This window comes from Tyto alba, unplaced genomic scaffold, assembly GCF_018691265.1.
Source record: "Tyto alba isolate M040663 unplaced genomic scaffold, T.alba_DEE_v4.0 Super-Scaffold_46, whole genome shotgun sequence".
NCBI classification, from domain to species: Eukaryota; Metazoa; Chordata; class Aves; order Strigiformes; family Tytonidae; genus Tyto; species Tyto alba.
The window spans coordinates 13777029-13796189 of NW_024881322.1; the positions used below are offsets into that span (position 1 = coordinate 13777029).

At 40.6% G+C, this 19161-nt stretch overlaps 1 protein-coding gene across 7 annotated transcripts; it reads left to right on the forward strand.

The window, feature by feature from the left end:
- Positions 1–1697: 1697 nt before the first annotated feature.
- Positions 1698–18904, forward strand: YAE1 (YAE1 maturation factor of ABCE1). 7 transcript variants are annotated; one of them, XM_042806527.1, is made up of 5 exons: positions 1698–1960; positions 7546–7774; positions 12642–12962; positions 14553–14674; positions 15077–18904. In XM_042806527.1, the coding sequence occupies exons 3-5, from the start codon at positions 12846–12848 to the stop codon at positions 15504–15506; spliced, it is 669 nt and encodes a 222-aa protein (XP_042662461.1). In that variant the 5' UTR covers positions 1698–1960; positions 7546–7774; positions 12642–12845; the 3' UTR covers positions 15507–18904. The 7 variants fall into 7 exon arrangements, 6 of the variants coding, with proteins under 6 accessions (XP_042662461.1, XP_042662458.1, XP_042662460.1 ...); XR_006166854.1 differs by lacking the exons at positions 1698–1960; positions 7546–7774 and adding an exon at positions 11782–11809 and having other exon boundaries at positions 15077–15629; positions 17584–18904; XM_042806524.1 differs by lacking the exon at positions 7546–7774.
- Positions 18905–19161: the final 257 nt, after the last annotated feature.

A 19161-nucleotide genomic window follows, 5' to 3' on the forward strand; every position in this document is an offset into this window, starting at 1 on the left:
TACATGGAAGGATTATCAGGGTATCTTATAGCAAGATGTCTTTTTGCTGGAAATTTGTCAAAAGCTTTTCTGGTATCTGCTGTGGGAAAAGTCTTCCTTGAGGTTATATGACCTAAGTCCTATTCATAAAGCTTCAGCTGTGAAAGACTGAAAAGACTGTTCCATCACCTGAAATCTTGAAAGATTTCTCGTGGCTTCCAAAATCTTTGTGTGCCTCTCCTATTCCAGGAAGGGATAAGGGGAGACAAGATCAATATTGCCCAAACATACAGTACCAGAGATGTCAGTGTCCCTCCCTGGAAACCAGGGGCCAAGACTTGTTTCTCATACAAGAAGCCAGCTTGTAACGCTGATCTCTGCAACACTCAGCAGTGAGGACTGAACCTCAGCCCAGTGGATCTAACACAAACCAGTCTACCATTCTGAGGAGGAGGGATTCAAAGGGTCAGTCAGATATTGCTTCCTAAACTGCTCCTACATTACACTTATAACAGTGTTAGGCAGGCTGGGTTCTCTGCGTAAATGTCTTGGGCAATGAGATTTTAATAGCTTGTTTAGAAGAAAAGATGTCTTGCTACTAAAAAAGTTTCTTAGGAACTGACCTACTTTAACTTTTTTCTTAACTTTAAATCCTCAAATTCAAGACTAGGAACACAGCAAGATATGTATTTTGGTTGAAGATCTTATCACTAGAACGAAAAGCCAGATCAGTTCAGGCTTTTCTCTTAAACTATTATTTGGAATCATCATTTGCTTTCTTCACCCTTAGCAATCACTTGTCTTTCTGTGATGTTTAATATTGCTCAATTTCTTCTTTCACTTATAGAGCATCTTCATCATGCAGACACTCAAATCTAAGATTAAAAAAAAAAATTTCCTAAGAAATACTATGACAAATAAAGACCATCTGGTAGGCATAAACATAAATGAGATGCAAACCAAAAATCTCAATAAACACTGAATCACCATCAATCTAGTATACATGCAAACTCTCAAACCAATAGAATTATTTTGCAGTGAGTAATGTCTTGCCAGTGGTGTACTATGCACACTGTGATTAATTTTCACAGTCTAATGAGTTCCCCCCACCAGAAAAAGCCAGTCCAAATTTATTTTGCAGTAGCAGTCTTAAATTTCATTCATTCATTTACTCTAAAGTACATTTGTTGTGATTTTTATCTATGGCACTGTACTGGGAAACGTGTTTCATATGCATACACAAATTCTCATTATTTTAGCTTCAGAATCTGTGAAGTCCCTTGCTTTGTTACAGAGGGGGAAAATGTATAGGCAGCGACAAGGTTAAGGTCAGTCCACTACTTCTGATCCAGCAAAGAAGGAGTAACACATCAATTACTCACAAAGATTTGACTGAAGGTTCTTTTTGTCACAGACATAAAATGCTGCTGAACAACCCACACCTTATAATTAAACACCGAGGGCTGGTCTGTGCTCTGCACTTTGCTGGGGCACATGGGTTGAAATCCTGCCTGCTGAGTCAATGAGTTGTTGAATCAACGTCAGCAAAGCCAAGGTTTCTCCCAAGGCCCACACCTCGCTGTCACACCCCCTTGCCCCAGAACAGGGCATGAGCTACTGAAGGGATGGCCTGGGCTTCTTGCAAATCTGCTTACACCTAGCTGAAGGGAAAGACATAATATCCTATTACCTCCTGTGTACTCTCTTCTCAGGAGGAAGATACAGAATCTAGCAGCTAATCTGCCAAAGAAAGGGTTTATTCTCACCTCAAGGAATCTTGCTTTTTTCCATTCCTGATAATAATCTCAAATAAATAATTAGTTATCCGCTATTCTTTCATTTTCTTGTAATGCTAATGACCACAAAGTAAAATTTCAAAATCAGAAGTTTAAACCAAAGAAAGCCCACAGAACTCCCCTTACAAGTATATACAGAACAAACAGAGGAATGGATATAATTTCAGGAGTACTTCAAATTACAGGTAATTTTAAGTTATTTATTAATATTTAATGAATGAGTGAGATATGCTGTTACATTATTTAGTAGCAGAGTGCTCTTTTGAAGGGCTTTAGATTCTGTAGATATTTTTACACGGTACCTCTACTTTTCTTTCTCTCTTTTTTTTTTTTTTTTTTTAAGGACTAAATACTTAGGAAATGTCCATGAAGTAGAAACAGAGCATCTATGATCTACCTTACTTTTTTGATCGGGTTCAGCAACTTTGGATCTCCTGATTCCTAACCAGGTACCAATGCAGAATCTAGGCCCACAGTAGAAGCTGAGACTGTCCTTCCACTGAGCCAGATGAAACGGGAGGTGTCACAACCTTTTCTAAGCTCTCAGCCTCAGAAGCCCCAATAAACTTGCACCATCTTACGAATGGCTCTGCTCTCGCCACACGTCAGTCCCTGGGGCGGTGTGCTGTATAGCACTGATGTGGCATCTGCTGTGACATCCCACTGGTGGATGCCCCTAACTTTTACCGTGGTTTTGACACATTTTAGAAATGTGGTGAGCTGTAAGTATAGAATAAATTAATAGTTTCTTAGTGGTTACCCTAGAGTTCATAATCACCTTATTCTCCGACGCCATCCCTATCACAGCTGAGGTCTAAGGCTACATGGTCCCCACAGGTACAACTATTGTCATAGAAATGTCAGAGATGGCTCTAGAAGCGAATTTGTCCCACGAGCAGGAGAGAGTTACCAGAAAGCCAGGCTTTGGGGGATCTCTTTCCCACACGGTCTGCACTATGCTAAAAAGAGCATTAAGATTGTTGTGTGCTCAGTATTACAAATATCTTCTGTAGCACAGTACTCCCCAGTATGTTACCTCATTCTTTCCCCAACATTTTTCCCCAAGTAATTGCATTAACATGGAGGCTCTGCTCCATGTACTGTCATCCCTCCCCATCATTCTTCTTATTCTCTACAGGTAGTATTTGTTTTTATTTCCCCAAGTGAGGCAAGATTTTACCAAATCTGCCTCCTTGCTCTCTTTATTTTACACCATGCCAGTTCTTCTACCCTAATTTTAAACACTTTTTGGGTCTCATTCTGGTGGAAGGACTGGTGGATACCAGTGACCCTTCACCGTTCTGAGCAATGTATTTTTCCCCTCATCGTTGCCTGCATAATTTGCACACCACCTGCTACTCATGCACACACTCCTTAGTCTCTGATTAGAGCTGGTTGGGTCATTCTCACAAATCATGCATTACAGGAATTCTCATCCTTTAGTATGAAAATAAATTATTCATGTTCTTTACAAAATGAGCAGTTTTATTGCTGATGATTAAATAATATGCCTAAAATACATTGTTTGCAATATTTTTTGCACATCAATCATTTAATGAATTATTCAGAAATATTTGTATTACGCTTTCTCTGGTACTGGTTATTTGGAGTCAGGGAGATAGACAAATATCCTCTTAACATATTCTTCCTCAACAGAGGCTTAGCCTCAGAGATGGGAGAGGTGCTGTGGGTTGCTCGCTGTGGGTGTTGTGAGAAATACCTAAAAGTTGGGGTTGTTTTTAAAAAAAAAGATGTAGATAAAAGAAAAATACTAAGATTAGATGCTTGTGATTCTAACTACAGTGTGAGTTCTTTCTTTCCCCTTCCTTTCCGAGAGGGAAGGTGCTGCAGTTCGGTAATGAATTTGCTGTACACTGAATCCAGACTGAATCTCCAGGAGAGGGAGACAATGAATTGGCCAGTAGGAAGGATTGAACGCTGATGTCAATTAAACCGAAACCATGAAATAAATGAGGGGTTTCAGTGGTTGTTCTTCACAGCCACTTCAGTTTGGTATGCAAGGGAATGCTTCCGTTTTATTGCAATAGTAAATTCTGGAGCACAGAGAGAGAGAATATTGGCATTTCAATCAGGGCAGCTTCACACACATGCAGGCAGCCCACTCAACTCTCTGTTGAAAGCTTTATGAAAGAAAGCCTGTAGGATATCCAAGAGATTACTTACAAGATTCTAAGGGATGGATTTTTACGAAATCCTTAGAACAGCCTGGTGCCCTTGTTGAAGTGAATTTGAAATATGTCCCTGAGCTCCTCAGAGTCTGCAGACAATGCTCATAGGTATCAGGGTATACATGCATATTTACATTTATTACAGCAAACAGACATATGCTTGTTTCAGATACAAAGATAAGGTGTTAATCTTTGAGATTTCAAAAAATCAATGGTATTTGTAGGGGCTACTATTAATTTTCATTACCTCATCAGTCATTTGGGAAGGTTTGTCTTTGTTGCTTTAGCTTCTGAAAAGAGAAAACTGCCATTGCACCAGAATAGGGGGGTAGGAGTGACAGAAAAAACAAGGTTTTATATTTTCAAGTAATCACAGACTACACCATCTTATGCCTTCACTTATTCTGAGAATTTTCTTGAGAAGCTAATATTGCATGAGGGTAAAATGCAGCCCTCAGCACATTAGTAAAACATTTATATACTAATTCCTTGCTAGAAAAAAAAAGGACTTATTCCACATGTGCTAAGAGAAATCTCAGAGGACCTGCAGATTTTCTTTGGTCAAATTATTAAATCACAGACTCTTTAATAAACTGGAAATGCCTTTTCCAAACACTGTGATAAAGGGTTCTCCTCAATAGAATATGATAGTTCACAAAAAGAAAAAAAAATAATTAGTTCCATTATTCAGAAAAATACTCTAAAATGTGATTTATTTTTTTTTTTTTAATGAAGTTCTGGGAACAGAACTGACAGTTAATTTCAGTTTATACCACGTTTATAAATAACAGGAATAGACCTTGATACTAATATTCCACAGACAGGTGATATTCTGAAACCTTACAATATACAATATGGTCAGTTTGCAATTGCTACATGATCCAAATTATAACACATTTCCATTTTGAGCTGTATTTTTCACCTCAGTTGAACTACCCAAACAAAGCTATTGCAGTGAGATAGGTTTCCCAGAGGAACTGATATTTGTATGGGACTTAGAAAGTGAAACGTCTGGAATCTGGGTTTAGGAAGAAATAAAATGAAGCAGCCCATTTCTATAGAGAGCTTTTTGCCGTCTCTGTGCACCAATTTCCTCAAATCAGCTTCCCTTACATTTCATCTCCTGTAACTTAGAGTGCCTGTCACACTGCCAGGGAATTTGATTCCCAGCCTTCAGGTGGTGCTGAATTCATTCTGATTTTGCTGTGTAATTGCTGCCTTGCTTGTAAAGGTGTTTAGTCACAATTAGTCAGCTGATACATTAAGTCAGTGTCAAAATACAACATATAGTTTTGCAGAAGGTGTGACCTCATCTATTTCACAAAATGGAAGGACAGTTCATAGCTCTTTTTTTCTAGTTCTTTGAAGAACGTTGAAGCCCTTTATTGCTATTTAAAGTATGAGCCAAGCCTACCTGACATATCTCACTGAGCCGCTCTACTCACTGCAGCTTTTGGATGAGCAAAAAAAGGCGACTTTGGACTCTGAATGTATCGTATGATTACTCTAAAATCAGGGCCCGAGCTCAGGCCCTGAGCTTATAGCATGACCACTGCTGTTTCAGTTTTCTTAAAGAGCTATCAAGTCTTCTGCTGCTGAAAATTTGATGAGAAAGTTCACCTTCTCTGTGATCCTGCACGCAGAGAACTGTGTTACCCTAAGTGCAAACCCGCAGAAATCAATAGCTACCTGAACAGCAATGTGCTTCTCAGCGTAAGTCAAGGTGACAGATACTGACCACAACAGCACAATGAAAAAAAGTACCTAATGTTGCTTGTTTAGATGGTGGTTTATTGTTTGGGCAGATGAACTGCATTTATTCCTGAGCAAAATACAAGAGCGAAAGTACAGGCAGGTAACTTTGTGTAAATGTACATAGTTAAGTCCTGTGAAATAAATGTGGAGTAACTATGAGTAACCGTGCTCAGTCCTTTCCAGACTAGTGAGTAATATTCAAGACATGCCACATGCAATGCTTCATCACGTTTAAATGTCAAATTCCCTGTTCTGTTAGCTGCATGGCACCTGCTGTTGCTATTGAAGATAGCACCTTCCACTGACACCGATGACAATTGTGAAAGATGAGTATATCTGTATCGCAGGTCTGAGAAAGTAACCCGGGAAAGTGGCAAGATCGCATTCAGGGGAAGGCAAGAGAATAAATTCCGGAGCATTTAGCTACATGCTATCACCTCCAGGTGGCTGAGCATAACTCAGAGCTGTAAGCAGAGTGGTACTTGCTCTTGCAGCGTTGGTTAAGAGGATATGACTAAGAGTGGGAGAAAGAGGGGCTAGGAGCAGGGAACATCACTGCCCAACTGCCCTGCCAGGGGCAGCGCAGTAACACTAACACCCCACCTGGCTGCAGAAACAGTCATAAGGTAAAAACGGGCAAAATAGGCATAAATATTTTGCCATGCCCAGCAATACGCTGTCCTGGGCAATCGCTCTGTCTCACCTAGCAGGGCCCTCCCCAGGGCCCTTCAGTAGCAGTTTAGAGGAGATGGTGGCTCTGCAGGGCGCTGTACCTCCCCGTGGGAGGGAGCCAGTCCCACTGTGTAACTGGGTCCCCAGAGGCCCAGCCGTGCCAGCTCACTTTCTTCCACAGCTGAGGATATGAATTGCCCAGCAGCCTTTGTGCTAGCACAGCCAAACAACCAATTATACACTGCAGATGTGGCATACATGCTGTACTGGAATTGTTCACAATCCACATGCAATTCAAAAGCCACCATTTAACCACCCTTGTCATAACCTCAACCTTTCAGAAACTGTGCATTGTCACTGAAACAATTGTTTTCTCATGGTTTCAGGTGCCAAAGAAATCAGTGCACTCCACAAGTTTTATGCCTTCTAGCAGTTCTATTCACTTCAGACAATTGGATCAGCATTGTACAGCTGCTATGCCTGCAGTTTTTCATCATTTGCCTGAGTTTATACAAGGGATAAAACAGAGAGGGCAATTCGTCTCCTAGCCAAAGGAAAAGAGCTGCCATTTCTCTCCCATTGAAGCAACACAAGTGTGGTAAAAAGTCTGTGTGATTTGAATAGAGATGCAATTCACTGGGGAAGATCTTAAGTAGAATATAGCATTTTCCTTGGACCAATTACATTTACAGTAATTATTTGTATATTATGATCAATTATCGTACAAGCAAAAAAGGCAGCTCTGCATCAAAAAATGTAACCAGTAAGGTAGAAATATCTCATTGAAGGATATCTGAGTCACAGAGCTTTGGGGTCCTGATTTATTGATGACATAAAACCAGACTCATCGCTGATATTACAATTTCAGGAGACACATGATTCAGCTACACAACTAAAATGCAGAATTTATTAAATTTTCTTGTGCTTATTGGCATAACCTTTTTCTGTTCACATGGAATCTCACACTGTAAAAAGCTTACTGTCAACAGACTGAAGACAATTAGGAATATTCTTTCCTAGTTTCTCTGTTGTATATTTTAAAAAGGATCGTGTAGTCCTATATTACACGCTGTTCTGTCAGCATTAAACTTGAGCTGGAATGTGTATATAGCTCATTTTGTTCTCAGCCACATCGTCTTTTTTTGCATTGTTAGAATTGTTATTGAAGTTCCAGAATGAAAACACGGACTACATCCGGGGACAACACATTTCACTCATTTGAGAGGCAAGCTAAGGAAAATGACAGATGGAGGGGAACCACGTTGGTGTTAATAAACTGTACCTGCTGCTCTGTTTAGTAAGCAACAGTTCAGAGTACAGTTTTTCAGACTGCAAGCCTGGCTTCCCTGGGGATGTTCAAAGCAAGCCTGCGGAAAGCAAGAGGTAAAAAAAATATTCCTTTGCTTAACCACTTCCACTTATAATTCAGTACAAGCCAAACTTCTGGCAGTCCGTGGAATATTCAGGGAAGGTTTCTTTTTTTTTGCCAGGATCTGAAATGGTAATGATTCTGCAGGTAGGAAAACTGCCCTGTTTTAACATTTAACTACCAAAGCTCTGTGCTTTGGTAATACAGGGGAAGGAAGAGGCAGAAAACTATCTTCTCCCTTGAAAACACTTGTGTGAGAAGTAATGGTAAAATGGTTATTAAGACTCCTGTGGTGCTTTGAAGTGAATGTTAGACATTTACCCTTGATATATTCATAAATATCTAACACTTTCCCATATTCTTCCATTTTCTTCTGACATTAAATGAGACATTTTGACCCAAAGTGTTGTGTAATATTATCCTATGTTATTAAAGACAAGAGAAGTGATTTCACAAAAACAGGGAAGTGATTCCTATGTATTACTTACCTTCATCACAAGAGGGTGATAGGGCTTTACTAGTAAATTGACTTAATATCCTGAATAAGAGATGTTATAGGAAAACACATAAATGCATTTTTATTACCGTGTCCTGGTAATAATCATTGATCCTAGAGGTTTGTTTTAACCCTCTTGCTTAACTTAGGGTCATTATAGTCTCCTGTGCTGTGAGCTGCAATATTTAAAACCTCATTAAGCCTATGACCTTGCAGTTAACCTGGTAGCTCACTGCTTCCTTCTCTGTGGTAGGTCTGGAAGCAAAGGATTTAAACACTGCAGGTCACTGTATTATTATTGCAGCATTCAGCCAGCAGTACACAACCCCACCATGCCTCACGTGAAGGAAAAATGCACAGAGCCAGAATCAGGACAGAGGTGTAGGCTGCATGTCAGCATGAGCATGGCTGTCTTGTTGCTGTTGTAGGCAGTCCTATCGATGCCCTGTTACTTGCCATATTCTAGGAAAACAGCTGAGAATCTGACCAGGCAGTAGAGCCACGTACCTGGAAAAGACTACAGACCTAACCATAAGCAGAATATGCATTTTGAGAGGGACTTATGGTTTACAGCTCTTCAGAAACTATGTGCAATGTCTGGTGACAATGCATATACCATCTTTATTAAATATTAATGGTTTTCATTCTTCTCACATTTCAATAGTTTACTCTTTGCCATTATGTTTTAGTCTTATTTACTACAGAGAATGAGTGAAGAGTGATTTAGGTGTTCTTGAAATTAACACAAATACCTTTTAAGAGCTGTGATTTCTTGAAAGGAGTCTATTACTCCCAAAATTAGAGGCAATGAAATATGGTTCTCAGTCTGTAACAATAAGCATTGTACGATTGGCGAATAACTTATGGAGTAAATAGTACTCTCTGCTGGGCCCTTCACAGGCCTTAGCTCAACTCTGCCAGAGACAGAAGTACACAGAAATAGAAATTGCCCTAGTGAGACTGTGATCATCCTGCCCCACAGGGTAGCCCATACACAGCACAAGTCTTGGCTTTGGTAACCAACCACCTTTCAAAAAAACCTGGCATCTTGAGGCGTCCTTGTGCATTATTACAAAATACACTGACTGTTCCTGTCAGTTGGGTTTGAGGCACTGATGACTGAAAGACAAGAGTGTGTAATAAGGATCTGGATGGAAGCAATGTTTTATGTGAAGCATTATGTACAGTAATAAAGGTGTAAAGGAGCAGCCCATGCCACTATGTTCATATATTTTACTTTTGGCAGTCACTCATGGCTGGTTGCTTAATGGCAGACCTTACCGCTAAGATGAAGCTGACAGAAATCCTTTGTAATGATCTCCTGCAAACCCTTGGTAGTTTTAAGCCCTGCATGACTATGAACTGGCCTCTCTGGAACCTCTCCCCAGTACTCCAGGTGTGCAAGGAGTAACTGCTGAGCCAAGCATGTTCATGGCTTAGACGTATCTTTGATATAACAGATACCATAAGCCTAAAATTAGCCAGTTTTTAATCTTAGATGTGGCAGTGACAAAATTTACAAGGGGTCACAAATCAGCTACTTATGTGTTTTTCACATTTTCGGGTAACTTTTCTTTATTCTGCAAAAATGCCAGTTCTGTTTCGTAGCCTGTGAAATATTGTCCTTGTGTTTTGATCCTTTGGTATGTGTCATTACAAAGTGTCACCATAATACGCAGACACTGCTTTATTTAGAATACACATAGGTGTGGAAAACATCCACACCCTGAGGCACTACACCTCACCCTCAAGCCCTGACAGCAGCCCTGTCGAGGCTATACAATCAGCCTGTCTTCAACTTGCAACTGCATTTCATAACCTAACAGTGCTGCTCTACCTATACAATACGATTCAACAAATTATCCACCCACAACTACTAAGAGAAAGAGAGGTGGGAATATGAGCTTTCTTCATTGTTTCTCATGGTTATAAGCACTTATCTTAAACAAACATCTATGTGGAATAATCAACTTTGGTAAATGTAAGACATTTAAACTGAGATAGTGTGAATTTGGGAAAATCACAGTGACACTGAGCCATGGCCTGTGTATCTTTTCCAGAAGAGCAAGAGGCTGAGAGGACAGACTGCAAGATGATAAGCAAAGGGTTAACCCGGGTTTAGTAGTGCTATTATGACCAGTCATGAGGGGTCATGAGTTTCTGTTGCTAGAAGGCTTTTCTGTAACTGTGCATTTCTGCATATATAATCATCATTGTTGCATGTTAAAAAAAAAAAAAAAAAAAAAATGGCAGAGCTAGCTAAATAAATCTCTACCAGACAGGAGGTAGAAGTGATAGACCTGGGATAGGAAATCAGCAGCCATGTGTACAGTAACTGCTGAGGAACAGATATGCACAGTTCTGGCCATCCAGCGGCACCAGTGTAATTTCATGCTGTTAGACACCAATTTCTAGACAGATTTGGCTTACCTGGCCACTCATACCTCAGCACACAACCAGCAGCGAGAGCATGAGAAGGGCCACGAGCAGGAGGACAGGATGTTTCCGCAAAACAAAAGGGATGAGGGGAATGAGCGTGCTGTGGCTGAGTCGCAGCACTTGATGGTTCAACCTCAGTACCTGCAGCGGGAGGACAGGCTCTGCTGTCGTCCGTGGCCATGTCCCCAGCCCTGCTGTAGTGGATCTCGACAGCCGTCCGTGGGACAAGGAGGTGGCATAGCTGGCGGCCGCTGGCAGGTTAAGTGCGGTACCATGGCCAGGCCGGTAAATGGGGAATCTGCCTCTCCAGGCGAGGAACGTGCTCCCTCTTAGGGACCCGCAGCAGCACTCGGCACACGAGCGCATTTACTGCAATGGGAGTTGGCAATTCGGAGAAACATACAGCTTGGATTCTTTGTTTATGAGAAATAACCAACTTTAAATTTATGGTCCTAAGGCAAATGCTGCATGCAGCAAGGAAAACCCTTTATTCTGTTGTATTTGTGTCAAAAGGGTATTACTGTTTTCTGTAGTAGAAAGGAGCAATGAAACACTTGACTCCTGCTGGCACCCTTCGTATTAAAAAGAATGTTATTGTAATGCCTAAATCTTGTAGAGGACAGCTTAAGAGCACACCTGCCAAACAAGGACCTTGAGGATTCAGAAAACAACATGGCAGATTTTTTTTGTTGTTTTTTTAAATTCCACAATTTATGACTGAAAAGAGGTCGAGACCTCCGTGCCGCGGGGAACACGCTGTCCTCGGGCTTGGCCTGAGGGCACTGTGGAAGCCCCTGATTCCGCAGAGCCGAGAGAGAGGCGTCCACAGCAACAGCTCCTTCCCGCCTCCACCCTCGGCGAGCGGGAGGGCCCGGCCGCCCCGTCCCGCCTCCTTGAGGAGAACGCGAGGCTGCGCCCGCACTCAAGATGGCCGCCCGCCTATAGTCTCTCACATGGCCCTTGAAGCCGCAGGGCGGCTGGTTAAGATGGCGGCTGTTTATCTGTGGCCGCGGCCGAGCGTGCCCTCGGCCAACATGGCTGACGCGCCCCTAGTGCTTCCGACGGTAAGTGAAGCCAGCTTGCCCTCAGTCAAGATGGCGGCGCTCAGCGAGTGGTAACGTGGTGAGGGGGGACGGAGCGAGCGGCCGGGAGCGGCGAGGCGAGGCGGGGGGAGGCGAGGTTGCCCCTGCCACCGGCTGAGGGAAAGGCTCCCCGCAGTGCGGCCGCCGGGCCGAGCGGCCGGCCGTGAAATGGCGGGTCGGGGCCTGTAGGCTCGGGCAAGGTTTGGGCAGGGTGCGGGGGGTGCTGGGGTACTCCTCTGGCCCGCCGCAGCGAGGGAGCCCGCGGATTGCGAGGTCGTGTCCCGGGAAAAGCTGCGTGTCCGAGCGCGGGGGGGCTCCCACGGCCCTCGGGTCCCTTAGAGCCGTGGATGCTGCTGCAAGGAACAGCGTTTGTGGGGTGTAAGAACTTCCACCGATGCCATGAATTAGCTGTGAGCGGCCTCTTAAGGTTTTCCTCAGTTGAAAAGATGAAACAATCCGATTATGTCCTCTTCCTTCTGTAGAAGAACTAGCTAATTCTTTATTAAAACTATAAAAGAGTGTTTCTACTCGAGATTTATAAGGTGGTTAAGTATTTGACATAACTGGAAAACTGCAAATCAAAGGTCAAAGTCCTTGCCAGGTCTTAATGCAGGCAATTACCTATGTGTGTAACTTAATGCACCGCATGGAGGCTATATGGGGCTATTCGTCACCTGGTATAAGAATCAAGTCATAAAGTTGTTTCTGTCAGCTGTTCGTGTACTAGCAACAGTTGGAAGTGCTAAGTTAATGTGCACGTGCATGTCACTGCCATAAGAAGGGAAGAAACTACTGTCTTTAATTGTCCTTACAAATCTCAGAAGTTGCTTTATCAGTGATGATCTGACTGCCTTTTCTTGACAGATGCACGCCAATGGTAAACTGCACCGGGTTTCTGTGTGGAAACAAATGTACAGGTTGAATAATCAGCTCTCTACACGACTTCTCTTCAGAGCTCACATTTTTTTGCCAATACTTCTAATCTGACACTTAGCCAGAGGGACTTTTGAGAGTTTCACAGTATTATTTTTACCACAGTAAACAGAGCTTGTAGTCATCGGTGCAGTTATGTCCTGGGTACAAGTTGCAGTCAGCCGCTCCAGTGAGGATATATTTGATGAAGACGCAGATGAGATGTATCTACTACAGAAAGAATGGAACAGCACCATGAAAAGAAGATTGAAGGTATTTCTATAACGATGATTTAATAGTCTTTTTAACCATTGTAGATTTACTGATACATACCTTGATATACATTTGGCTGATTTAAAGAGGAAACACTAGGAGTGACTGCTTAAAAGTTATTGTGGCTTAGTGTCTTCTGGATGTCAGGAAAACTAGCAGGGGCTTACAAAAGCTCTGTCTTAGTAGTCATCAGAGAAAATGCTGTTTTACCAAAAGACGTTGGCTCCCTCTGTATACCATGTGCATTTGTAAAAGGCAGTGCTAAATTCTGATGTGAGCTCTGTGCTTCATGCTTATAGGTATACCACAACTAAATGTATGGCAGCACAGCTAAATAGTGCTACTAAAGAAATATGAGGTTTTTAAGTAGAGTTCTTCATCAAATGGATTTAAGATGTGTGACTCCATATGGAACCACAATTAGATGTTGCGGTCTGGGTAGTTCTTTGGCTTATTTATTCTTCTAGTGAAAAATACATTTTAGGAAAGCTGGTTTCCGCAGCCCTTGCTTCCCTGGAATTCTACAGGGAACAAAAGAAGTACATAAAAACCCAGGTTGCTTCAACAGATACATTATCATTCAGAGTGGGGCCAGTAGAGCTCGTCTGCTCACAGGAGAACAGCATTAGGCTGAAGAACGTGAATAGAAGCTGTTGTGTAGGCTGCTCATGAGGAAGGGTACTACAACGGAGCTGTTGTATTATTCTCCAAGGAGAAGTTTCCTGCCTCTGACTCCCTTGAAAAGACTGGTTTTCTTAAGGGTCTGTTTAGTGTTCTTACACAAATTCCTCTGGTATTTTATGAGTAGATAGAGCAAAATCATAAAATGTCCTTGAGGTTGGAGCTGTACGTTGGGCAAAATAAAGAAACATTTCTGTTTTCGGCTCTTTCTCTAGCAGGGCCACCAGGTTTTTCTGTTACGAGCAAACAAAAGTTTTCATTCTTGGAACTTGCAATTATTCTATGTTATATGGTAACGTTATTAGAATATAAATAAATTAATTTGCATTACAATCATTAGCTGTTTCTTACGGAAAGCAATCACAATGTTATGTGTATTTATATGTGACTCCATCACCAGCTTTTTCTCTGGTATTACTCTTTAATTGAGTGAGATCTGACAAATAGAGAAGCAAGGCTCAATAATTAGTTTTGTGAAAACAGGTGGATGGATTACAGACAGGAGAATACCTCTGCTGAAGGGGAGGCTTTGCAGCCCGTGTATTTTTAGATGTCTAGAAATGTGTATGTGGTACTCTAAGGAATTTTTCATAAAGGAGTTGGTCGTTGTAAATGTAAGCATGCTTTCCTGCAGATCTATCTTATTTTTTGATGTTTCTAAAAATACTTTATTTTCTGACCTTCTGGGGATCCTTTTGGAAAAGAACTGAATCCTACAGATCAGTAAATCATAATGCACTGCAAAAAGCAAGTTTTCTTATGTCAGTGGGGGTGTATCTGGGAGGGACATTCAAATATAGAAGCTTTAATTTAAGAGATTGAATACTTATTTAAACTTTATTATTATGAAATTGTCACAGGTCCCATTTTTCATCTTGTGAACAACCTGTTTTGCTACTCTTATTATAGGAAGGCTATAGGGATGGAATTGAGGCTGGGAAAGAACTTGCGCTCCAGGAAGGCTTTAATCAAGGTTACAGACGTGGTGCTGAGCTGATGGTTACATGTGGCCAGTTCAGAGGAACCCTGAAGTAGGTTACAAACTCCTTAGGCTTGTGTGCTTGTGGAGGGTGTGTATGGAAGGAGCATGCATGCAAGTTTTTTTGTTTTAATTTTAAAAATTTTAAAAAGTAAATCTGTCCAAAGTGAGCAACCTGAGAATTCTGAGGTCTTGAATACAGGGAATTGGCTACCTGGATGGAGAGCCATCATTCTTCAAAATCTCCCTTTGGTTCCTCTTCCAAAATTATCTGATTCTACATCTTTAAGCTTAATATTCAGTTCTACTGCTTGAATTTCTCAGAAAATGTGAATGAAATATATATACATTTATATAGTATAGAAATTTTGTCACATTGCTGTCTACCTTCAGCAACTGGAGGTCTGTGTGGGTACATGTAATCACTTATTTTTTGTTGTTCTTCACTTTTCAGCGCGCTCTTATCCTGGTGTCATTTTAATGGACATGATTCAGCTTTAAGTAAGATAAATAATCTTCTTGATGTGGTTGGAAAGCATGAAGATGATGTGCTTAAGTTTCTGAATTCTATTGACCAACAGCCACATCTTGGACACATTTTAGATTCTGTTCAGGACATGGACCTTAATCACACAGGTCCAGCTGGGACGGAGTACAATGAAGTTGAAACTGGAAAACACAAAGACGTTGGCAGCTCTGGTGAAAACATTTGTACAAATAATGGTGAGGTTGACTCCTTGCAGTCTGAGTGCATCAAGGCAAAACTCTGCACAGATCCTGAAAGGTCAACCCTTGCTTGGGTTAAAAAGCAGACAATCTGGCTAGTAGAGCAACTGGGCTTATCACTGGATATACTCCATCACGTCCAGAAACTGGAACATTAGTTTTTCTGTCTCACTGTATTTAAAATCATCTCAACTGGATTTGATTTTCAGTTTGTGGACCATGTACAGGCTGATGCATCACTTAATTTTAAGGAAATCTGATTTTGATATTTCCCAGTAGAGGTAATTTCTGTAAATCCTCACTGTGCTTTGGCTCCTAGCAAAAAACCCTTGCTTTCAATCTTAAACATTACTTTCACAGAAAAGGGAAATTGCTTTTAAAGCTCTACAAAGATTTACTAAATGTGTTTCTGTTCTGTGTCATAAGCTTTCATTTTGCCCTCACTTTCTTGTTTGGCAGCAGTTTGGAAACGGAGCAAGTCCCTTAAAGAGGTTCCCTCTAATATCTAAAAAATAAATGTCCAGTGCTATGGACAAGCAATTCTTGCAGAATAAGCTGCTGTTCATGATACGCAGTCTCATCGCAAAGTAGAACAGGATTTGCTGCTGATTTTTAGAGTGCTGTGACTCTCTCTAGTCACTATATAAATACAGGAATTTTTTACCTTTTGTCAAATTCTTCCTCTTATCTTTTGTAACCTCTATGCAGTGCACTTTCACAGTTCAAAACTGTTTTTGTCCTCTTCATACAGTTTCAGCTGAAAACACGCCATTCCGTTCAAATGCAAAATTACTGAAAATTCTGTTGTTTTACTGTTAGGCCATCTCTTCTTACCCTGTTAGACCACACTGAACACGTTCCCAGTCTAATGAACTTCCTTGTGTTATTTTTGTATTTATTTTGCCAGTCCCTCTAGCCTGAACTCTTTCCCTCATTCCCACAGTGTTTTTCCCAAACTCTTCAAGGAAGCCAGGCTTATTCACCTTCTCTTAGAAACAAGTTGTCAGCCATACATGCATGTTTCTGTGCCAATGTTCTATATTTGACTCCTTTTCCTGTTGCTTGCTTTAACTGTAGCTGCAAATTACTCTGGTCAGGAAGTCTTTTCTTTGTGAATGGATATTTGTGTTTTACACTAATTAAACTGTTTTACAATAAGTTAGGCATTTACTTTTTTTCAAGCTGCTTATAACTTTCCTACATCTAGACAAAGCAGGTCTAGACAGAGACAAACAAATTTTGAACAGCCAAATTAACTATAGTTTTAAATACATAAATAAATAAATAAATCACAAAACAGTTTTACACTTTGAGCCCAGGAAAAAAGCTATGGTAAAAGTTACTTGATTTTCAGAGACTGAGTTTACAACTTTCTTACTAAAGACTATTATCCTGACACAGAGTTGGTAGACTGTAAGTTTGTCTGCCACTCAGTACCACCTCTGCATCAGAGAAAAGCACAACTGCAATTAAGAGCCTCTTTACTGAACCTGCTTCTGAACTAGTAGATAAATAGGGCTGCCTGCATTAGTTACCTATGTACAAAATTGTTCAAACATTTTTTTTTTCTTAGTTTATTTAGTATAATGCTGACATGGATAAACATTACTTTTCTACAAGTGCATCTGTTATGTTATAGGCTGTATGTTAGACAGAAATTTCTTCCATACTCTGGTAGAATTTGGTGCAGACATAAATAAAGGTTACTAGAGCAGTGTTAGACTTTCCAACTTTGGAAGTTTAAAAATGCAAATTCAAGAGTATTCTATGTATTTAATAGTGTGCAAAGAGGAAACTCCATTGACAAATTACTAAGTAGACAGTGAGCTTGCCAAGTTCTCTCCAACTACTGCAAAAGCAATCTACGCCAGGGAAAATACTTCTTTCTTGTTTGATTATCAAACAATAGATGGTGTGTTTTACTTATCTATCATAACAGCTTCTGTACTAGCTGTGGAATTACATTCCTCCACTCTGCACAGAGTTTCTGTGCTTACTGTGGACTTACTTTTTCCATGTTATCACCCAGAGTTTCCAGTTTGACTGTGGAGAGATTCTCTGTTGGGCTGTCTGTAATACTTGACTTATCAGTCACTACCCAATCTTGCTGACCAGCCACAGGAGGACTTTCTTCAAGACTATGAGAATCCATAATTTGTTCACATGGTGCTTCAGGTTTTTGTTTTGCGCCCACTTCCATGTCTTGTGTTTCACCATCAGCTTTCACCTTGGCAGCGTTCCTGAAAATAGCTCTCATGACAACTGGAACTGACATGCAGCTGAAGGAGGAAATGAAACTTTAGTCACCACTGCAGACTTCATCCATTCTTCAACATACTTATTTTTTTAAAACTGTGGCTGACACCGGAATGATACCTGTGATGAAAACCAGCACTACTTCCTTGTGTCTTTTTGCCTTGTACAACCTAGTAGGCATTACGTTGTAACTACAGTATGACTACATGTGCTGAACTGGAAACATATGTTGACACTATGAAGTCAAGAGCTGGATCCTGGAGCTTGGTGTGCAAAGAAGCTTTGATAGAGTGGGAGGGTTTGATTTAAAAAGGGTGCTTTTAATGAAAACGTAAACTAATAATACTGAAATATATTAATTCTTGCTGAATTTTATACAAAACATGAAAGTTACAATTATAAGACAGATACAGAGCATGTCTTCTCTAAAAAAATATCTAGAGGAGTTTTTTTCCGTTCTAACAATAGTTATCTGGTTCAAGAATAGTATCTACTATCCTGTGACTTAAGACAGTGCAGGCTAATTAAACAGGATCAAAATCCAGCCTGCATCGATCTTGCTGTCATCAAATAGATAATAGCTATATACTAGCTTATGCCAAATGAATTAGTGCTGTCAGTCCTTTCTCTAGCATATGTTCACATATCACAGCAACTTGCCTCTCTTGGAATTTGTTTCAGAAAAGAAGCCAGAGACAGTGTTGTAGATGTGCCATATACACCTCACTTTCTGCAGAGAAGCACTGATTGGTATTAGGTAGATGTGGAAAAAGTCCTTTCCATGCTGTTCTATGTTATACCAGTCATGAGACTGCCATCAGCTAGAGTCTTCAGAAAACCATGTTTGCAAAAGAAAAAAGCATCTTTATTAACGGTAAAACTCTCTTAATTCAGAAGTGTTTCCTTGCCCTGCATGCTTTCTACTAGAAAGAAACACTTTCCATCACTATTGTTTAAAATTTTCGAGAGATACTTAAGATACTAAAGTAACTTGTTCTCACTATTATAACTTTTTACTAGAGTGAAGTTCTGGTTGCTGAGTTTATGGCATTGTGAGTGCATATAGTATTTACATTAAATGGACATCTGAGGTTCATTCCAACTGTTATGAAATAAAGTAGAACTACTTACCGCTTCACAGCTCTTGCTATGAAGTCATCACTAGAATTTAGAGTTGGATCTTGAGGATTTAAATGAAGGCGACATTGGACTTCTCTGGAGGTTATAACATCAATTATCACTAAGAAAGAACAGAGTACAAGTACTGCAAAATAAACCCTTTTATAAACATTGAAAACCATCCTTTCGTTCTGATGCTTCAAGAGAGGTAAGATTGGAGTCAGTGGGAAGGGGCTTGCAGCAGTGCTCTTGTATAAGACTTGCTTTTTACTAAAACACTTAAATCAGAAACAGTAGAAGATACAATTTATTAATTAACTGCAGGCCAAGATGGAATAGGACTTGAATGTTTGCATTTACTTTCTGGTTTGTGCTGAATACAGAACACTTTTTAGTAAGCAGTTTATACATAAGTGCTACTTTGTATGTTTTGTGGGT